This window comes from Ailuropoda melanoleuca, chromosome 13 (genome assembly GCF_002007445.2).
Source record: "Ailuropoda melanoleuca isolate Jingjing chromosome 13, ASM200744v2, whole genome shotgun sequence".
In the NCBI taxonomy this organism is placed as follows: domain Eukaryota; kingdom Metazoa; phylum Chordata; class Mammalia; order Carnivora; family Ursidae; genus Ailuropoda; species Ailuropoda melanoleuca.
In genome coordinates this window covers 59,811,757-59,833,045 of record NC_048230.1, presented here as the reverse complement: position 1 = coordinate 59,833,045, position 21,289 = coordinate 59,811,757, and the positions used below count along the sequence as shown (strand labels likewise).

General features: G+C 49.1%; 2 protein-coding genes across 8 annotated transcripts in view; one reads left to right on the top strand and one right to left on the bottom strand.

Annotated features, from left to right (window-relative positions):
- Nucleotides 1-2,662: 2,662 nt before the first annotated feature.
- WFDC3 (WAP four-disulfide core domain 3) lies at nucleotides 2,663-17,126 on the bottom strand. 7 transcript variants are annotated; one of them, XM_034640587.1, is made up of 8 exons: nucleotides 17,012-17,126; nucleotides 16,540-16,625; nucleotides 14,826-15,142; nucleotides 14,208-14,339; nucleotides 12,006-12,152; nucleotides 5,074-5,205; nucleotides 3,855-4,040; nucleotides 2,663-3,270 (listed from the first exon to the last, which is right to left on the bottom strand). In XM_034640587.1, exons 3-8 carry the CDS (start codon nucleotides 14,902-14,904, stop codon nucleotides 3,254-3,256), a joined length of 693 nt encoding a protein of 230 aa, XP_034496478.1. In that variant the 5' UTR covers nucleotides 14,905-15,142; nucleotides 16,540-16,625; nucleotides 17,012-17,126; the 3' UTR covers nucleotides 2,663-3,253. The 7 variants fall into 7 exon arrangements, with proteins under 7 accessions (XP_034496478.1, XP_034496480.1, XP_019664389.1 ...); XM_034640589.1 differs by lacking the exon at nucleotides 16,540-16,625 and having other exon boundaries at nucleotides 14,826-15,165; XM_019808830.2 differs by lacking the exon at nucleotides 16,540-16,625.
- Nucleotides 17,127-17,147: 21 nt separating this feature from the next.
- The window catches only part of DNTTIP1 (deoxynucleotidyltransferase terminal interacting protein 1), a 21,167-nt gene continuing 17,025 nt past the window's right edge, over nucleotides 17,148-21,289 (top strand). Inside the window, exons 1-3 of the mRNA XM_002928046.4 lie at nucleotides 17,148-17,284; nucleotides 17,845-17,915; nucleotides 18,557-18,653. Coding sequence (XP_002928092.1) covers nucleotides 17,180-17,284; nucleotides 17,845-17,915; nucleotides 18,557-18,653 — 273 coding nt within the window. The 5' untranslated portion in view covers nucleotides 17,148-17,179. The remainder of the gene's footprint in view (nucleotides 17,285-17,844; nucleotides 17,916-18,556; nucleotides 18,654-21,289) is intronic.

Sequence of the window (21,289 nt, the reverse complement as noted above, 5' to 3'; positions counted from 1 at the left end):
GTGTCTCCACCACCAGATGGTCAAGGAAAGGGACTGAGAATTAGGGAGCTCAAGTCCCACTGCCTCGGGTCAAAGAACAGGTCTTAGATGACTCACATTTGAGGACTGATATCAGAGCCCCAGAAGTTCCTGCCCACGGTGCAGAAGTGTTGGAGGAGGTCACGGAGAGGACATGACTGCTGGCTGATCTGCAGGCTGGCCCTGGACAGTCAGGGGTTCCTCCCCCTCCGGTTCTTGGAATGTACCACCACTCACCGTTCCCAAGGTGGGAGCCATTTTCAAGGATGTAACCTTGAGGGAGCAGGGGGTTGTTGAGACCCTCTGGCCGGTGCATGAGACTGAGCCCCGTTAAGGCCTCTCTGTAAACCTTTAAAGTTCTGGCAGGCAGGCTCTGAGATCTGCCATCTTCCGGAGCCCAAGACAAGCACCATGTGTAAGTTCCTTGTTTATTACACTTGCCACCCGCTGATGGGGAGTGATCTCTTTCCTCCATCTCACAATGGCCTCTGTGTATGCGGAGCTAGTTTCAGATTTCACCCCCCAAGGTGAGCCACGGGAAGCTGAGGATGGGGAGGGGCCTGTGTGTGGTTTTTCAGTCTGGTCAGAGTTAATTTCAGGGTGCAAGGTTAGGGCGGCCGTAGGAGCAGGGTCCATGGAGACCTGATCCCCCAAGATTGAGGCTGAAATGGCCTTAAACCGAGGAAGGAAAGGTTCTGATGGCTTCTTTGGTTAAAGGTACAACAGTAGGAAAAGAGGCCTAGAAAGGCCCCTGGGGGGCAGGGGATGTGGAATTTAGCCCCACCTCAACCTTTGACCTCAAACTCCAACACAATCCCAAGGTCAAATTCAGCCCTTTGGTTCATGCTTTCTCTCTCTCCATTCTCTCTCTCTCTCTCTCTCTCTCCCCTCCCCCTGCCCCATGCCCTTGCTCCCATGTGGACAGGATGGGCTGCCCCAGATGAGGAGGAAAGATCTGGAAGGGACATCTCTCCTGGTGCTCAGCCTGAGCTGCACTGGGGCTCACACCTTCCTTTCCAGTCTCACTCCCACCCCCCAGCAGAAAATCACCCTACACTATTTATGATCCCAGGACTGCTGTTTTTCATTGAAGGCTTCTCCATATTGATTTTTTAGATGGTATCCATGTATTATTTTGATTTTTTAATAAACAATAACACAATAAGCAAAACAATGGAAGAGGAATTTACCAAAATGTTTCCGAGCCTAGTCCACTAACACCGGTCGGTCCTCCTGGTTCCCTGCACTATGAGCCTGGAGCCCTGAGTGTCCCTAGGATGGCCACCTCAAGGCTCATGGCAGCCACTCTTCTTCGGATCAACCACAGACATGTCTTCTCAAAGAGATGAGTGTTCTGAATCAGAAGAAACCAGAATTTCACAGGCCAGTGTGAAAATGGAGGGAAAGGGGACACAAAAAGACAGCAGAGATGGACATATTTTTTTAAAGATTTTTATTTATGTATGGGGGGGGCAGAGGGAGTGAGAATCTTAAGCAGACTCAGAGCCCGACACAGGGCTCGATCTCACAACCCTGATCACAACCTGAGCCGAAATCAAGAGTCGGACACTTAAACCACTACACCACCCAGGCGTCCTGGAAGGTTTTTTAAGTTGTAACTCGCCTTTTCCCATTAGAGTTGGGAATTACAAAAACATTTTTGCAATGTCGAAGGTGAGCACTAATACTCTTTGTCTTTCTTGTTAGAAAAGCCCTGCCTACCTAGCAATTTCTGTCCAAATTTTGAATGCATATGTCCTTTGACCCAGCACAAAACATGCGGTGCATTACTTACCTCACCCCAAAATCATTCTCTCCTTCTTCCTTGCTAACAGAATCTCAGTTTTTAAACCCAGGTGGGTCCCTCCCTCAGCCTCAAGGATGAAGCACGTTTAATCTAAGACAGTCATATTTTCCCTTTCCCATTTGCAGACATTTGCTCTTCCAGCCAATGAGAGAACGAGGGAAATGTGGGGAGGGGTCGGCTTCTGGGGAACATGGGCACCATCACTAAAAGGAGAGAACCGTTTGAGGTGAAGGTTACTTCCCCATTACCCTCTCCACAGACCTTCCTGCTGTGATGTCCGGAGCTACAGCAACCATCCCACACCCATGAGGTGACCATCTCAAGGACAAACGCCAGCGCGCTGAGGTTGGTGGGGAAGAAAAGAATGAGTCTGCTCATTAGTGCTGTGGGTGAGCTGCTGAACCAGCCCCACTGCCTCTCTCCAGACCGATGTGAGAAAATTAAATGTCTTTATTGGCTAAGCCACTGTTAGTTGGGTTTTCTATTACTCGAAGCACAACAAATTCCTAATGGACAGACTTGGGAATTATATTCATTCTTTCATTCACTCAACAAACACTGAGTGAGGGTCTTTTTTGGGGTCAGGCTCTATTAGAGAAACTAGAATTCTAGTACAAAGAATTTCCCCAGATTTACCTGCAAAAGTAGGCCAACATTTATGTGTACAAAGATTAATGTCCACCTAGAGATGACTAAATTAGCTGTTGTTATGGCGTCCATTACAATGATGTGATGACATCGATTTCTCCAGGATATAGAATGTGATCCATTTTGTATGCATTTTTTAAAAATGTTTTTAATTTTTTATATTCTGAGAACCTAAAGACAACCCCCACACACACAGCAAAGCTACCTGGAGGGAACAAACTGCCTGTCTTGGAGCCCCAAGGAAGGAGGTCAAAGATGAGAACATCCAAGGGACTATAGTAAACTAGTCTCCCACCCCAGGTCCACCCTCAACTCACATTCTCTGATACAAGGTCAGCAGGCCCAAGAAGAGGCCTGATGGTCCCACTCCTGAGAGAGACATCTGTGGCAAGTCAGCCTAGACAGAGCTCCCCCCCCACCTCTGCCCTCGCCACCCAAGCTGCACCTACTTTCAGTGTTCTCAGAAAGGATGGAATGCCTTAAGTCTCGTAATCCTGCAGACATGCTCAGACCCCCTAGCTCTCTCTCCTCGTCCAGCCCTCAAACAGCACAGACAAGAAGGTCAGCACAGTCTTTATTGGGGAAAAGCAGCGCTGCGCACCATTGCCCAAACCCACGACTCTGTTTCCCCGTGCTCAGGGCAGTGGCATGAACAGAAGCAGAGCAGAGAGGGCAACGAGAGCCCCCGGGGAGGGTCACAGCCCCAGGACATCACCCTCTCCTGGCAGCCAGGACAAGCCCCCTGTAGTCACCAAAGGAGCTCAGGACAAATCACAACAGCTAAGGCACCGGGATCTCTGCAAAAAGAAGCAGCATCAGGTCACAACTGTGCCCTCCTGGCTCCAGCTCCCCTCCACCCTAGAGAAGTTCTGCATGCATTGCTCTGCAAAGCCTTGAATGGTGCCCTGCTCCCCAGACAATGAGTCCAAACTGGCAGTGAAGATTCTACTCACTCAGATGTCAACCTTCTATCTCCTAGCACAAGAACAGCCCACTCTCGCCCCACCCCCATCTGGCTCCCCAAATGCATCACACACATTCCACCCTTTGTGCCTTTGCTAACCACCAGACCACACTGGTCCAGCATGTTCTCTGTGCTATCCTCTCTTTGTCACATCCTGCTTAGCCTTTAGGGTCCAGACTCAATCCTACTTCGGACAGAAAGACCTTCCCAAGGAGCCAGGCCCACTCTGAGAACCTAGAAGCCCACGCAGTCTATAAAAAGGGTCCTCATCTGTGACTAGGATCTTTTTCTCCCACTAGACTCTCCAGAGCAAGAACTTCGTCTTGACGCTCTGAAGTCCCCTACCCAGCACCTAAGCCAGCGCTCTCCACACAGCAGTTAAGTGCGCTCTTATCAGTGATGCTGGACGTGACTCACCTAAGGCAGAATCAGAGGTGAGGGTCCACCTGGGGTTTGTGGCCAGTTCAGGTGGCAGAACGGGCGGGACACAGAAGCGGCCACAGCCTGACTTGCAACACTTTTCCCCAGCCTGGCAGTTCTCATCCATCATGCAGTTGACAATGCACAGGCCCACCAAAATGCGTGGACAGTCACCACCCCGGCCTGCGGGATAAACAGGCACAGGTAAAGAGACAGGACCGTCGGCTCCACGGACCCCAGGTTCCCAGCTGGAACTGAGACTCAGTGGCTCCAGAGGAATCCATCCCTGACTGTAACTCGATCTTAACCAAAGATCTGCCTGGGAAACCTGGAAGCTAGAGCCTCCGAGAATCAGTGGGGCCCCAAGAGAGCATCCAGACCAACAGTTTTCAAATGGTATCCCACAGAGTTCCCTGGAGGTCCCTCGGTTGGATACCTCTGTGGGTGGGGCTGGGCGGAGTGCCAAGGAACCCCCCAACTCTCTCCCCCATGTCTGGGCCTCCCAGTATTCCCTTCCTCGGGGAGGCCTCCTCGGCCACCCCAGACAAGGTTTGGTGCCCTGCTTTGTGCTCCTCTCATCAGAATTAATCACAATTCCTGATCTGTCTACCTTCCCTGATAAGCTACACAGAGTCAAGCATTGGTCTTCAGAACCTTGAACGCTGCCTGGGAATCTACGTGTTGTCTAAAAACAACATCTGAGCCCGTGATTCCGAAGGGGAGCTCCACAGTGCCTGGTACCAAAACCATACTCAAAAATATGGGTTTGTTTAAAAAATATATATTGAAATGAAAAAATCAGATCAGGAATACTTTTATCTGTTGTGGATATGGTGCTAAGAATCTGGTCAGAAAACCACGATCTTGGGCAACACCCTCATTTTACAGACAGAGGAACTGGCTCAGGACGAGTCTGCTTCCCTGAGGTCACAGAGCCAGTCAGCAGCAGAACCGAGACCAGAAGCCTTGCTACCGGTCTTCCAGCCTCAGGACTTTTCCTTCTAACCCAAGCTGCCTTCCCCTAGTTCTTTCGACAACGCCAGCATGGGCCCCTGGGCCCCAGGAGGAGGGATGGCTTTGGCCTGGGGGCAAGGATGACAGAAAGGATGAGAACTCTGACTCCCCCACAGGAAGGGAAAGACAAGGAGGCCACAGATGGCTCCCTCCCCAACCGACCCTGGAACTCAAGAATTTCTTCCCCAAGCAGCCAACATACCTCCCTTAATGTCTCCACGGCACGAGTGGCCACAGCCGGTGCTGCAGCATTTATGGCCCTGGGGACAGGACTCGTCCCTATCACACAGCTCCTCGCACGGAAGGGGGTCAGCAGGACACTCGCCACCAGATTCTGCCATAGAATCAGAGCATGGGGCCCAGAGGTGTTCGGGCCCAGTGTTTCTGGTTATTTTCATTGTGACTCTTGAGTGCAAAATCATATTTTTCATTGTGTATGTTAATCCGTATGCATATCTAAAATGTATGTATTTATGTGCATACATGTATATACTTTACAGTCTTTCTTTTCTTTTTTTTTTTTTTTTTTAAAGCTGGTCATCAACTACTAAACTGATCTCAAGACTCGCAGTCTGGAAAGCACTGTTGAGGTCTAACCCACTGTGGCAAACAGACTTATTGCCAGCCCTATATTCACTCTCCCTCCTATGGTGGTGGCTGCCAGTGAACTCACCTCCCATACTGTCTCTGGGCTGGACTGTGTGACTTGCTTTGACCAACAGGACACCAGCAAGTGTCCTTATCAAGTAAGAAGCTTGATAAGCACTGGCATGTTGGGGCTTGTCCTCTTAAAACACCCCCCCTTGGAAATCAGCCGCTATGCCATGAAGCAGCTTGGGCTCAACTGTGGAATGATGAGATGCCCCAAAGAGAGAGAGAAGCTGGATAAAGAGAGCATCGTGCAAGGTCCAGCCACCGTCCAGTTCCCCGCTGAGCTCCCGGCTGCACGCAGCTGCATGAGTGACTAGCTTCAGCATATGTGGGTATGAGAACTGCCCCGCTGAGCCCCGCCAACTCAAACAGCTGTGGGAAAGAGGCAACTGTTGCTATTTTGAACTACTGCATTTGGGAAGTGCTTGTTATGCAGCCATGGATAACTGAAACACTTGCTAATAAAACCACAGGTTGGTTCAGAGACAGTGAGCCCAGCCAGCTACAATGATTTGCTTCCCCAAATTACCTTGTAACTAAGAGTGGCCACAAACGAAGACATAAGCTGGGAAAACTTTTGCATTCCTGATCCAGGTAATGCACCTTTCCAATTGCCCCCTAGCTTCTCTTTCTTCCAGTGCAGAGACAGACATAACTCAGGGGAGCAGAGCCACCTTCTTTCAACCGTGAAGCAACTAGTATGAGGACAACGCCAAGGAACGCAAAGGAGAAGGAAAAGACATAGCCTCATCCTTGTCAGCATCGTGGAGCCACCACCCCAGCCCTGGTCCCTACGTCAGGATTTCTTGTTATGTGAGAGAAACAAACCCCTATTTGGTTAACCTTCTGTTGCATACAGCCAAACACACCCGCGATGCGCCCCGTTCCCCCCCCCCACCGAACATAACAACACTCAGAGGAGAGAAGGGGTTTGCCCAGAACTACAGAGTGAGTCAGTGGCAAAGCAGGACAAAACTCAGCCTTTTGGTTTCCAAGGAAGCACTCTTTCGACTACACCATCCTTAAAACACGCAGGCACCGGGCCAGGCCCCCTGGAGCAGGCACACCCCTAGGAAGCCACTTCCAAACCAAACTGACTCGCCATGACTCATTCATCTCAGTGTTTATTTCAGGTTCTTTAAGTGGAGAAAAGAAGTGACAGGCTATTAAAAGCATTGTAGAAAACCGAAGCAGGACTGGCCCAGTGCCTCTGAGTTGGGACATGTAAGTACAATGGCCTATGGCTGGCTCTGGGAAGTCTGCCATGCTGGAAAAAAGGCAAGTGTTGGCCTCCAAGGAGAATACGTGCAGCTGAACAACTAGGGTCTAATAACCTGGCATCAAGGATTTTCCTGAACAGCCCCTATTTCAAAGATTCTATGCCATTGTCAGATCACATCGAATCTGATTTTTTTATCCAGAAAATATGGTCACTGTAACTGCCAGAGGTACCTTTGCACCCTTCCCCACCTGCTTGACAAACACTAAAATCTATTTAACATCATTCCGCAGTTGAGAAGGCTGGGCATAAAATATATACATATATATATAGTGGGAAAAACCTAGCAACACAACTTCTCGTGGGATTATGTGAAGCAGCCTTCCCAGATGTCAGCATTTTGCTGAGTTTGGCCCTGAAGTGACCAATGCCAGGAGCACTCCGCGACTCTCTGCCCTCATCCCCAGGACCAGCACAGAGACCAAACCCCTACTCTCTTCCAGGCCAGGCTTCCTTGAGGTCCCTGGGATTTTGTCAAATAGTAGATGCAGGAAAGGACTCTTGAGAAACAGGCTGAAGCCCCAAGGGTCAGAACACATGCCCTTTGACCAGTGCCCACCATGGCCACCCACTGCATCCCCCATGTCTGATGGCTAAATCCCTGCCAAATACTTCCCAACTCTCAGCTCCAACACTGGCATTCATGACCTCCAAGCCAGACTATGCCATCCTTACACTTTTTTTAAAGATTTATTTATTTAATTATTTTAAAGAGAGAGAGAGCACGAGTGGGAGAGGCAGAGGGGGGAGGGAGTGAGAGAGAGAATCTCAAGCAGACTCCATGCAGAGCACAGAGCCCGATGCAGGGCTTGATCTCATGACCCTGAGACCACAACCGAGTGGAAATCGAGAGTCAGATGCATAACCAACTGCACCACCCAGGCAGCCCCATCCTTACACTTTATACTCTACTGAAATCTGGCTGTCTACAAGTTCTATCCATTGGTCCTTGTCCTATGCCCAGAGACCTTGTGAAAACAAGGCTTGCGCCATCATCGTAGACAGGATCCTTTGCCTCTCACTGTCTCGGCTTTCCCAAGCTAAGTAAGCTCAGTTCCTCATACCACATGGTTTGCAGGCACCTCACAGTTATCTAACCAGGAATCAGGATGAGAAACAGGAATGAGAGTCAGAATGGGAATGGTCATCCCAACCTGCAAAGATGCCCCTATCCCAAGACCCAAGCTACCGCCAAAAAAAAAAAAAAAAAAGAGTGGAATAAAAAGCTGAAGCCCAGGAAATACTCAGACATAGGCTTTACTGTTGCCCCACTCTACCCTTCCACTCTAGCTGAGGGAAGGACAGTGGTGCTGGTAGAAAAGTGAAATCTCAAAACTTCTTAAGCCAAGAAGGGCCCTCTGAGCCATCACACCTGCTTCTCTTGCAAACAGTCAGACAGCCAGGAAAGGGGCATGATTGGCCTGAGGTCAATGGTGGCAAAACTGGATCCCAAATTCCCAGCTCTGACACTAGGACCAATGATGTGGTCCTTTAAGTCACATCATTATGATTCCCTATACTCCACGAAGCTTACCCAAGAACAAGAGCTGGGACTCACTCTCCTGGTGCCTTGGCGGCTCCCTGCTCAGCAGGGAGTCTGCTTCTCCCTCTCCCTCTGCCCCTCCCCTGTTCCTTCTCTCTCTCTTTCATTCTCACTCTCTCTCAAATAAATAAATAAATAAATAAATAAAATCTTTATTTTAAAAAGTCTCCTAATAAAGAAACCTTTTTTAAAATTAAAAAAAATAATAAAGTAAAATGAAAACCAGACTGGGCCTCTCCTCCCTGCTTTTATAAGCCCCACAAAGCCTTTCCAGTGCGCTTGCAACAAAGCCTTAGACAGAGGCCCTGGAGACTCACCCGAAATCTGGACTCTCCCTAAGTGGAGCCACCTTCCCTCTCCTTCTCTTTTCTCCAACCCCACTGACCTTTCACTTCCTTGAAACAGTAAGCCCTTCCCGGCTTCTGGCTCCCAGCCTTGGCCCATGTACTTTCCCCTTCACAGCACACCACGTGCTCCCGGCCAGCTCCCTCTCATCCTCCAGGTTAAGAGGACACCTCCTTTCTTGCTCACTTTGATGTCCCCTCACAGCCCGCATCACCATTCACACCTAGTATTTATAACCACAGCGCCTTGCTTCCCACAGCACGCACATATGCCAGCCAGACACTCGATACATAGTGAGTGAGTGAGTGAGTGAGTGAGTGAGTGAGTGAGTGGGTAAGTGAGGGAGTGAACAGACAGGTCAGACATGGGACGGTGGGGAGGGAACCTGAACAAAGAGGTGATGGGCATCACAGCAAGAACTGTTGAGCATTACTTGGAAGGTTTTCTGTAGGTTTTTTAAATACATTTCTTCCAAAGTGTATGATATAGACTGAATGTTTGTGTTCCCCCACAATTTGTATTTTGATATCTAACTGGCGATGTGATGGGTTTAGGAGATGGGAGCTTAGGGGGTGATCAGGGCAGGAGAGGGAGCCCCCATGAAGGGGACTATGCCCATATTCCCCCTTCTGCCATGTGAGGTCCCAGTGAAGACATGACAGTCTATGAACCAGGAGGCTGGCCTTCGCTGGACACTGAATATGCCAGCACCTTAATCTTGGACTTCTCAGCCTCCAGGATTGTCAGAAATAAATTTCTGTTATTTATAAGCCACCCAGTCTATGGTATCCTGTTCTTTTTTTTTTTTTAAAGATTTATTTATTTGACAGAGATAGAGACAGCCAGCGAGAGAGAGAACACAAGCAGGGGGAGAGGGAGAGGAAGAAGCAGGCTCATAGTGGAGGAGCCTGATGTGGGGCTCGATCCCATAACGCCGGGATCACGCCCTGAGCCGAAGGCAGACGCTTAACCGCTGTGCCACCCAGGCGCCCCTATGGTATCCTGTTCTAGCAGCCCAAAGGACATTATAACTCTTTGAGGTAAATAGGCTTATCACCACGTTAAAGAGAAAAGGTGAGGTTCAGAGAAGCCACACAGCAAGCAGAGAAGCCAAGGTTCACATCATGCTCAGACCAGAACTGCCACACGGGAGCAGGTCCCAATGTCTGCCCTGAGCCCTCGGGAGGCCTGACTGTCCCTCCACCTTACCACACGGACCAGCACTGGCTCTGGTAAACCTCTGGCAATGTCAGAGCTAAGGGAAAGCAGGAACTGTTCAGAGCCCAGGACGGACAGCTTCCTGTGACACTGAGCGTAGCAACCAGTCCCAGTGAGCGGCCCAGCCCAGGACTAGAGCCACAAGAAAGTCATTAACTCCTAACGCTGCAGCCAGTACCGCCTCCCGCCAGACCAGGACCCCCCTCAAGCCAGTAAGTACACTCCGAGAGATCTGCAGGGAGGTCACTATTGCAGGCTGCCTTGCTCCAAGGGAAGAGGAAGCCCCCTCTGGGGCTGGCCAGGGCTCAGAGCAGCTCACAAAGGGCCTGGCCTGGGTGCCGGCCTTACCCTCAGCCCCCATCACTCAGCCATCAGCTTCACACACTGGAAGACTGTGCTGGGCCCTACAGGCTGGCGGTGGGTGACCGTCCTGACACGGGTTCCCAGGCTCTGGTTCCAAAACTGGGCCGCAAGAGTCCTGGCAAGGAGTACAACCCTCTATTCTCTCTTATGGGCAGGGCGCCCAAGAGAGCTGCCAAAGCCAGACACAGCCCCACGGGGAACAGGGAAGGGGCCCCACTACCTGGGGAGGTTCGGCCGAAAGGAAAGAGGTGGTCACATGCTGTGGAGTTCCAGGGTCTCCGAGAGGCAGAGGTCAGGGGAGGAGGAAGCAATCCTGGTTCTTGATAAAAGGGGCTGGTTAGCAGCTGCACTCGTGAAGAAGCCCACCTTAGCAGGCAACAGGAAGGAAGCTAACGTCTACTGAGGGCTAAACACTTTACATATTTGGAATCTTTACAACAACCTCCAAGGTTTATTCGTTCCATTTCACAGAGAAGGGAAATGTGGCTCGGGGGAGCAGAAGACACTTGACCAGGGACCGCTGGCCAGGAACTGCTAAGCCTCAGGCTTGAACCCAGCTCTCTGACGACCAAAACCTAGGCTCTCCTGCTGGAATAGCTGCCACATGCACTCAGAGAGAATGGTTCCCATCTCTTTAGAAAATATAATGGAAGGCGTGATGTAAGACCCCATTTAATGCAGTGAAGAAAAAAATAAAACAACTTAGGCATTAAATTATCAAGAAGTATTTTAAAACTATAAAACACCCTGAAATATACCAAATGCACTTGGACAATGGGAAGACATAAAGATTCAACATAAAAATGTCAGTTGTCCCTAAATTAATTTTTTTAAGATTTTATTAATTTGAGAGAGACAGAGTGAGAGTGAGAGAGAGAGCAAGAGCGGGGGAAGGGGCAGAGGGAGAGGGAGAAGCAGACTCCCCGCTGAGCAGGGGGCCCAACGCAGGGCTTGCTCCCAGGACCCTGGGATCACGACTTGAGCTGAAGGCGGACACTTAACCGACTGAGCCACCCAGGTGCCCCCTGATATTAATTTATACAGCTAACACCTCCCCAATAAAAGTGGCCTCCAAATTTTCAGGGAGGAGGGTAGTGAGAAACAATACGATAATAAAATATACTTGGAAGCACAAACAAGCAAAATTAACCATAAAAATCTGGAAACGCGGGAAATGAGAAGGAAAGAGCCATGGGAGATACATCACCAATTTCTAATACTTGTCGGAGGCCTCTCGGGGACCGGGGAAGAAGGCAAGCAACAGAGCAGAAAGTTCTGCAAGCCATGATCTCCCTTCTGGCAGCCTCCTCTGCCTGCCGGGACCACGAACCACAGATCATCATGGCCGGGGTACCCTTTGTCTATCTTGGTTTTTTTTTAGAAAAGTTCTCAGAACATGGCAGGCACTTCATTCTTGTTGTTCAAAGTAAAGTAAAACCAACAAGAAGATGGCATGGGCTTATTTGAGAAAGGAGCAGGCAGGTCAAAGAGTCCATGGGCCCCCGGAGCAGTATTTCTTTTTTTTTTTTAAGATTTTATTTATTTATTCAACAGAGATAGAGACAGCCAGCGAGAGAGGGAACACAAGCAGGGGGAGTGGGAGAGGAAGAAGCAGGCTCATAGCGGAGGAGCCTGATGTGGGGCTCGATCCCAGAATGCCGGGATCACGCCCTGAGCTGAAGGCAGACGCTTAACCGCTGTGCCACCCAGGCGCCCCTGGAGCAGTATTTCTTACCGAGCTTTGGTTTAGAGACAGGGACCACACAGCGCTTGGTGCAGCCGAACGTGCAGCATTTCTTTGCACCTGGACAAGTCTCATCATTGAGGCACCTTTGGAAACAGGATTGTTTCCAAACAGCCCTGGGACAACCTCCGTTCCTCCCTGTAGCAAAAAAGGGAGAGAACCACAAAAGAGAGAGAGAGAGAGTAGCGCTGGTGGAACCCAAAGGTGTAGCAGAAGGGAAAATCAAAGAAAGGAAGCCCTGAGCTTCTTTAAGACTCTTAATCCCAAAAGGAGGGGAAAAAAAGGACTAAAGGCTGGCGCTAAAGCAGAGATAATAACAATGATAAGAGCTCACATTTACTGTCACATTTACTGAGTTCACCTCCTGCCAGGGAACCTTTCATTTGATCCTCACAACAATTCCAAGAGGTACAAACCATTATCCCCCTTTAACAGGTGAGGAAATCAAGGCTTAAAAGCTTAACACAAAGAGCTGCTTAAGGCTTATTTGCAGCATGAAAAGTCTGCCTGGCTGGGGTCTACTCTTTTTTTTTTTAAAGATTTTATTTATTTATTTGACAGAGAGAGAGACAGCTAGCAAGAGCAGGAACACAAGCAGGGGGAGTGGGAGAGAAAGAAGCAGGCTCCCAGCAGAGGAGCCTGATGTGGGGCTCGATCCCGGAACCTTGGGATCACGCCCTGAGCCGAAGGCAGACGCTTAACGACTGAGCCACCCAGGCGCCCCTCCAGTCTACTCTTTTGATCACTACCTCTAACCGGCTTCCCCTCACAACTTGGCCCTCCAAACCTTCACAGGAGCCCTGGGTGCAAATAAAAGGCAGAGATCATCAGTTGTGTGTTCTTTCCTGATAGAAGACAAAGAACTGGGGACTGAGTGATTAAAGAAAGAGACCCCAAAAGGGGGAAGAGGTGCTACAGACAAGCTAGATTTCAAGAGCCAAGCTAGGAGGTATGAGGCTCTCTGGGTCTTTCCAGCCCAGAGGCAAGGTCAGAAAGCACACCTTAAAATAAATAAATAGTTAGAATGGCAAAAATTGACAAGGCAAGAAATAACAATTGTTGGGAGAGGATGTGGAGAAAGGGGATCCCTCCTACATTGTTGGTGGGAATGCAAGTTGGTACAGCCACTCTGGAAAACAGTGTGGAGGTCCCTTAAAAAGTTAAAAATTGAACTACCCTATGACCCAGCCATTGCACTACTGGGTATTTACCCCAAAGATACAGACGCAGTGAAGAGAAGGGCCATATGCACCCCAATGTTCATAGCTGCATTGTCCACAATAGCCAAATCATGGAAGGAGCCGAGATGCCCTTCAACAGATGACTGGATTAAGAAGCTGTGGTCCATATATACAATGGAATATTACTCAGCTATCAGAAAGAACNCTCAGCTATCAAAAAGAACGATTTCTCAACATTTGCTGCAACATGGACGGGACTGGAAGAGATAATGCTAAGTGAAATAAGTCAAGCAGAGAAAGACAATTATATGATTTCTCTCATCTATGGAACATGGGAACTAGGAAGACAGGTAGGAGAAGAAAGGGATAAAGAAGGAGGGTAATCAGAGGGGGTAATGAAGCATGAGAGACTGTGGATGTAGACTCTGAGAAACAAGCTGAGGGCTTCAGAGGGGAGGGGGGTGGGGGAATGGGATAGGCTGGTGATGGGGGGTAAGGAGGGCACGTATTGGATGGTGCATTGCGTGTTATACGCAACTAATGAAGCATCAAACTTTACATCNATTGCAAGGTGCACTGGGTGTTATAAACAACTAATGAATCATCGAACTTTACATCAAAAAAAATAAATAAGGGGCGCCTGGGTAGCGCGGTCGTTAAGCATCTGCCTTCGGCTCAGGGCATGATCCCGGCGTTCCGGGATCGAGTCCCACATGGGGCTCCTCCACTGGGAGCCTGCTTCTTCCTCTCCCTTTCCCCTGCTGTGTTCCCTCTCTCGCTGGCTGTCTCTCTGTCACATAAATAAATAAAATCTTTAAAAAAATAAATAATAAAAATAAAAAAATTTAAACTAAAAAATAAATAAATAAATAAATAAATAAAAGGAGGAGGAGGAGGAGAAGAAGAAGAAAAGGAGGAGGAGGAGGAGGAGGGAGGAGGAGAAAGGGGAGGGGGAAGGAGGAGAAGGAGAAGAAGAAAGCACACTTGGATTTTGCCCCTCCAGCCAACATACCCTGTGGAAGTCCTCCTCGGCAGACCCGACCACAACCAGTGCTACAGCACTTCTGCCCGGCCGGACACGACTCGTCCCCCCAGCACAGCTCTTCGCAAGGGTTCTTATCAGGAGGGCATTCTCCTGCTTTCACTGCAAAAGATATCCCATGAGGTTGGGGTGACTGGCTAAGCCTCAAGAAATGGGGAATGGAAGCCAAGCGCACTTCAAGGATGTTCAGCCTCTGGAAACATTCCTATCGAAAATAGCTCTGCAACCGCTTTCCCTTCTCTCTCCCCACAAAAGCCCTGACACTGGCCCACCACTACTTAATGTCCGGCCATTTTTCAGATAAAGAGAGGGAAAGGTTGGGGTGATCCCGTTCACATTTAAGGAGCTCTAGGGAAAAGCTAGAACCTCTAGTAAGCCAGACTGGACGTCCTACCTCCTTGTCCACAGAGGGTAAAGAAAGCCAGGAAGACCTACCCCGGCTGTGCTGAGAATCTATGCATCCAGTCCTGTCCTACAGAGATGACCATCTCCACAAATGAGGACTCTCACTCCAGGAAGAGGCAGGGAATGACTTCTTCTTACTCACTTTCTGTTACCATCAGCCAGGGATTGCAAATAATAGCTCACCATGCTCTCCTGCAGCCACCCAGGATGTCAGGGACCCAAGAGCAAGAAGAACCTTCAGGAGGAAGAGGCAGCTCAGCATGACGATGGTGCCGAGAGTTGAGATGAGCGCTCAGTCCAGGCCGGAGGTGTATACTCTGCCCAGGGCATCAACCAAGGGAAGGACAGGACTAGAAGACTGGCCTAAACCCAGCCCCAAAGTCTTCTGTTTCACAATACTCCCCAAGGATGTCTTCTCCTGACAAGAAGAAAAGTGGTTGCTGGTGTGTGGGAAAATTCCTGGCACTCCCAAAGGCCCGTGTGATGATGGTGATCAAACTCTGTAATGGAATATAAACAACACCTGTGGACAATGATGAGGCACCTGGTTGGTAGCTGGGGAAACGGAGGGATGGCCACTGGATAGAGGATCAAAGGGAGCCGTAAAGGGCTTTGAAAGGACACAGCTGCAATCAAAGTGACAGAAGGAAGGACTAAAGATGCGACTTAATAATAACCAAGCCTAATAAAATGCAGTGTGGTTCCTGTTCATGTCAGCAACCTAGAAAACAGAGGATGGAGCAGACTACTTAGAAACCAACAAAAAACTACAGTAAAGTCGTATTTGAGTTTGTTCAGAACTAATACAAAGGCACCAAACACCTCCATCTTGGTCTGTCTAGACCAAATGGGCCATTTTTGGATTGTGTGAAGGCTAGATGACAGAACCCAAAGGAAGTTATGACTCAACTAGTCTAGACCACATACTCCCTTTCTTCGTCTCCTCTTCCTCTATTTCGTTTTACTTTTCTCTGTCCTACTTATGACTTTGGTCAGCCATGATATTTAATGGTATCCACTGAGACTGCTTAGCCCAGTAAGATTAAAGAGCAAAGGAAATTCAAAGTTTAAAGTAAAAATCTCCTTAATAGAGCCAAAGAGTTTGGTGCCAAAGAGTTGCCTTATTGGGGCGCCTGGGTGGCTCTGTCATTAAGCATCTGCCTTTGGCTCAGGGCGTGATCCCAGCGTTCTGGGATAGAGCCCCACATCAGGCTTCTCCACTAAAAGCCTGCTTCTTCCTCTCGCATTCCCCCTGCTTGTGTTCCCTCTCTTGCTGGCTGTCTCTCTATCAAATAAATAAATAAAATCTTAAAAAAAAAAAAAAGAGTTGCCTTATTGTTTTAAGGCTGATATTGGAGCATGGAGATAACTAACATTTGTTGATGACTTAACATGTGCTTTATATGTATTATTTATTTTAATCCTCACAATAATCTTGTAGAGGTAATAAAACTGGTTCAGAGGGGTTGAGAAAGAATGCCCAAGGTCGTAAAGCTAGTAAGTGGTGTTAAGTAAGTGGAGTTACCGGAATTTAATAATAGTAACGACAGATAGCATTGCTTGAGGGTTTACTCGCCCCACAGTTCTAAGTGCTCTACATGAATTAACTCACTTAATCCTCACTGCAACCCTATGAATTAGGTACTATTATCCCTGCTCTACAGAGATGGGGAAACTGAGGCAAAGAAAGAAACGTGGGTCACTCAGGAGGTGGTAGACCAAAGGCAGGCAGCCCAATTCCATAGTCAATGTTCTTAATCACCGAATTATGCTGGATTTGAACTCAGATCTTTCTACATGAAAAACTCATACTTTTTACTACCCCATATTGTGACCTGTAAAAGTAACTTTCACTACTACCCATACATTGATCCAATTCTATTCACAGACATCTTACCTCTAAGCTAAGGGGATCAGGGGAGCTCTGGGGAACGCCACAGCTGTTAAACCGCTGCATCCCCTGCCCATACCACAATCACCTGTCTGGAGAGAAAAGCCCAGCTCCCTGGGGCTTGGGAGTCCACCGGCCAAGACCCAACCTTATGATGCCTTCGGATGCAAGAGGCAGCCCCTGGGTCCTAGGCCTGGAGGGACCCCATGGGTGTTTGGGACGGCATGGGCCAGATCCCCTCCGGTTGGGTTTTCGGGTCCCCGCATAAGGCCCACTCTACGGCTTTCAAAAACTGAACTGCAGGCGCCGCTGTGCTCCCCTCCGCACCAAAGCCCAGCCCAAGGAACCGGCTCCCCTCCTCCTGCCCCGCACTTCTCCACAGGCTTTGGCCCGGCGGAGCGAGTTCCCGGACCAAACACCCACAGCCCGCACCCGAGGCGAGCCCCGCCTCAGACAAAGCCCAGGCCCCCACGCTCACGGCGCCCGCAGGCGTCCGGGCTCCCAGCGGAACGCGGCCTTGCGGTTCCCATGGAAACCCCGCAGCTAGCTGCGGCGCGCTTCCGGGTCGGCGCGCGGCGCCCTCCAATGACGTCACGGGGCTACTTTCCGGCCGGTGGCAGAGTCGGGCTGAAGTTGTGGGGGAGCCATGGGGGCCACTGGCGACGCCGAGCAGACGCGGGGACCCGGCGGGGCAGAACGGGGCGGCCCCGAGCTGGGCGACTCGGGCGCAGCGGGGCAGCTGGTTCTCACGGTGAGGACGCCCCCGGGGAGGCCGGGGCTGGGCCTGGGCTCCCGGGACCCTGGCCCTCGGGCAAGAGAACGCGGCGGCTGGTGCTGCCTAGGGGGTTGGTGTTTTCGCAGTCCGATGACCTGGTTTCAAATTCTGGTGCCGCCCTCCTAGCTAGGTGACGTGAACCAGCCCTGTCAACCCCTGAGCTCCAGTTTCCTCTTATGTAAAATGGAGATATTAGTGCCGCCTCATAAAGTTGGTATGGGGTTGGGGTGTAAATGCGAAGAAAGCGCCCAGCACACCACCTGCCCCAGAGTAGTCCCTCGGTAAACACTGGTTCCCTTCCTTCTGCTGTCCCAGAAAAGGTAGGGTTGGGACTTTAGAGGCAGGAAACTTTTCCTCAGTTCCTCCACCCGGGCAGGGCCGGGTCTTTCAACCGCTGCCCTCCCACCTACCCCAGGGTGGGAGAGGTGCTGAAATTACCTGAGAAACGGGGGTGTCTAAGTTTAACTTCATACTCGCCTTCCACCTCTACCCCAGTGTCGCGGGCCTCAGTGACATCTGTTCCTTGGTCCCCACAGAACCCTTGGAACATAATGATAAAGCACCGGCAGGTGCAGCGAAGGGGCCGCCGCTCACAGATGACAACAAGGTAAGGCTGGTCCTGGGTGTTTACCTCCTAGGCATTGGCTTGGATCGCACTTTTGGGGTCCCCACCGCACAGAGCTGAAAAGAGATCATCAGCCATTAGAAAGAACACTGGACTAGGAAAGAGGAGACCGAGCTTCTGTAACTCTGTGTGTGACCTTGGTTGAATCATTGCCGGCTCTGAACTCATGTACAAAATGAGGGGGAATCATGGATTCAGCAGTGCCTGAGATCCCTAACATTCACTGGGCTCTGTGGTCGAGGGCTCTAAAGAGGCAGAATGGCAAATAGTAGTATTTATCTCAGTGAAGGGAGAGAGCACAAGATGGACCTATGGGATGCTGATTATATTTCTTGACCTGGGTCATGATTAAGTGGATGTTCGCTAAAACTATTTGTTAAGGTGGGTAGACTTTTTATTTCATGAAACACTTTAAAAATAATACTCATTTCATAGGGTTATTATGAAAATGGAATAAAGCCATACATCTGTGTAGTTTGCACAGAACCTGGGCATGTAGCTTGTTTTCAGGTGAAACTATCCATTATTGTCGTTAAAGGAGCCTGTGTCAGTAATTGGCTGGGCAGACTAGGAAAGATATGTTTGGGTCATGACCCCTGACTGTGTCGCCCTCCCGAATGCAGTTTCACAGATCCCGCCATTTCCATGGACCTCCTCCGAGCTGTCCTGCAGCCTAGCATCAATGAGGAGATCCAGACTGTCTTCAACAAGTACATGAAGGTGAGAGGGACAAAGACGCCTGGGCGGGCCTTTCCTATGTCACAATCCCCCTGGCTCTCTCTAGTACACACACATGTGTAAAGTGTTCCAATTCTGAACGCCTGAGAACTTTTATCCCCCCTCTTTGGGGGTAATTTGCCTCTTCTGCCAAGTTATTGCAAGGATAAAATAATTTAAGCATAATGTGCTCAGCACCATGCTTCAAACAAGTGTTTTTATTACTTGTTTAACAGTATCAACATTATTATTATTATTATTATTATTATTTAAAATTCCTTTCTAGGCCTCTAAATAAACTTCTGCATGATTCTACTGGATTGTCCCATAGATGCTTCAAACAGCATATTCAGAACTGAACTTTTTCTCCCTAAACCTCTTCCTGTTGTGTTTATTCATTCAAGAAGTATTAACTGAGCTGTCACCATAATAGCAGGCCCTGTTCAAGGCATTGAGGATGTCGTAGTGAACAAAATGAACAGCGTCCCTGCCCTCTTTAAACAGATATGTACTATGATAGGGAACGCCAGAGAGCAGGGGGAGAGAGTGACCAGTGGGGAACAGTTGTGCTGTTTCATAGATTATGTCCAGGAAAGCCACATGTGAGCAGAGACCTGAATAAAGGGAGGGTGAAACAAGCAATGCAGACACATCAGGGAAAAGCAGTCCAGGCAGAGGGGACGAAGGCAAACGCCCTGAGGAGGAGTGTGCTCGGCACATTGAAAGCAACAAAGTCTCCAGCGTGGCTAGAGCAGTCTGAGCCAGGAGGAGGGTAGTAGAAGAAATAATCAGAGAGGAAATAGGGTCCCACTTCATGCAGAACCTTTGAGGCCATGGTAAGGATGTTGGGGTTTAGTCTGAGTAAAATAGAGGCTCTTGGAGAGTTTTGAGCAGAGCACTTGATCTGAACATTTTTAAAGGGTCGCTCTGATGTGAAGAGAATCACCTGCAGGAGGACCAGTTAGGAGGCTTAAGATAGTAGTGGCTTGAGTGGTAGCAATAAAGGTATTGGGAAAGAGTGAGATTCCACGTGTATTGCTAATGATTCAGATGTGCAGCGTGAAAGAACAAGAGAGGTAAACTCATCAGTTATCTGCCCTGGACAGCTATAAAAACAGCATTGCCACTGACTTCGTATGAGGAAGACAGGAACGACCAGGGGCAGTCAGGAGCTCAGTTTGGAACATGTGGTTTGAATGGGACTACCATTCACTTGGAAACCAGAAACCGAGGACTCTGCCTTTCCTTTGTCTTCCCCATCCAGTCACAGAGCCTGTACATTCCACTTCACAATCTGTCATGCCCTTCTTTTTTTTTTTTTTTTTTAAAGATTTTATTTATTTATTCGACAGAGATAGAGACAGCCAGCGAGAGAGGGAACACAAGCAGGGGGAGTGGGAGAGGAAGAAGCAGGCTCATAGTGGAGGAGCCTGATGTGGGGCTTGATCCCATAACGCCAGGATCACGCCCTGAGCCGAAGGCAGACGCTTAACCGCTGTGCCACCCAGGCGCCCCTGTCATGCCCTTCTTCCTCACCTCCACCTTGGTTCAGGCCTTCATTTTCTCTTACCCAGTCTCCTCCTGTAATCCCCAATTGCTTCCCCTCTTTCATCCCACCATCCCTACAGATACCAGTGACCTCTAAGGTGTAAATCTAAGGGTGTCACTCCTCCATTTAAAATCCCTCAGTGGTCTGGGTGGCTCAGTCAGTTCAGTGTCTGACTTCAGCTCAGGTCATGATCTTGGGGTCCAGGGATCGAGCCCTGTGTCGGGCTCCCTGCTCAGTGGGGAGTCTGCTTCTCGCTCTGCCCCTTTCCGGCGCTCATGCGTGCTCACACACGTGCGTGCTCTTTCTCTCAAATAAGTGAATGAGGTCTTTTTTTAAAAAAAAAAAAAAAAAGGAAAGAAAAGCATTTTTTTTCCTCAAGAAAATGTCTCTCCAGAAGCTTATACAATTTTGTATTTATCCAACAGCATTTGCAAATGCCTTATGCAGGACCAGATTTCATTCTTAGGTCCAGAGTCCACTTCCAGTCACCCCTGTTTATTCATCACACTGCCTGCCTCACAGGCTGGCTGTAAAGAATCCAGATTGGTTAGCCAGTAATCAACATTGAACACCAGTATTAATCTCCAGTTCTGAGGGGGTTTTTTGTTTTGGTTTGGTTTTTTTTAAGATTTTATTGATTTATTTGAGAGAGCATGAGAGGGAGGAGGGACAGAGGGAGAGGGAGAAGCAGACTCCCCATGAGCAGGGAGCCCGACACAGGACTCAATCCCAGGAAACTGAGATCATGACCTGAGCTGAAGGCAGACACTTAACCAACTGAGCCACTCAGGCACTGCAAGGTTTTTGTTTTAAAGTGAAACTCATCAAAAAATAAAAAATAAAAATAAAATAAAGTGAAACTCATCTGACTATTCATTTAATTGGGCCTGAAGAATTTTCCTGTTCGCCTCGTGAGGTTGCTAATCCACACCTTCTCTCTCTTCTCCTTGGTTGAACATTAACAATATCAGGCATTTGGCCTTGTCAAATATGAAATGAAAGTACATCCCCTTGGGGAGTGCCTGGCTGGTTCAGTCAGTACAGCATGCAACTCTTTTTTCTTTTTTTTTTTTTTTTTTTTTTAAGATTT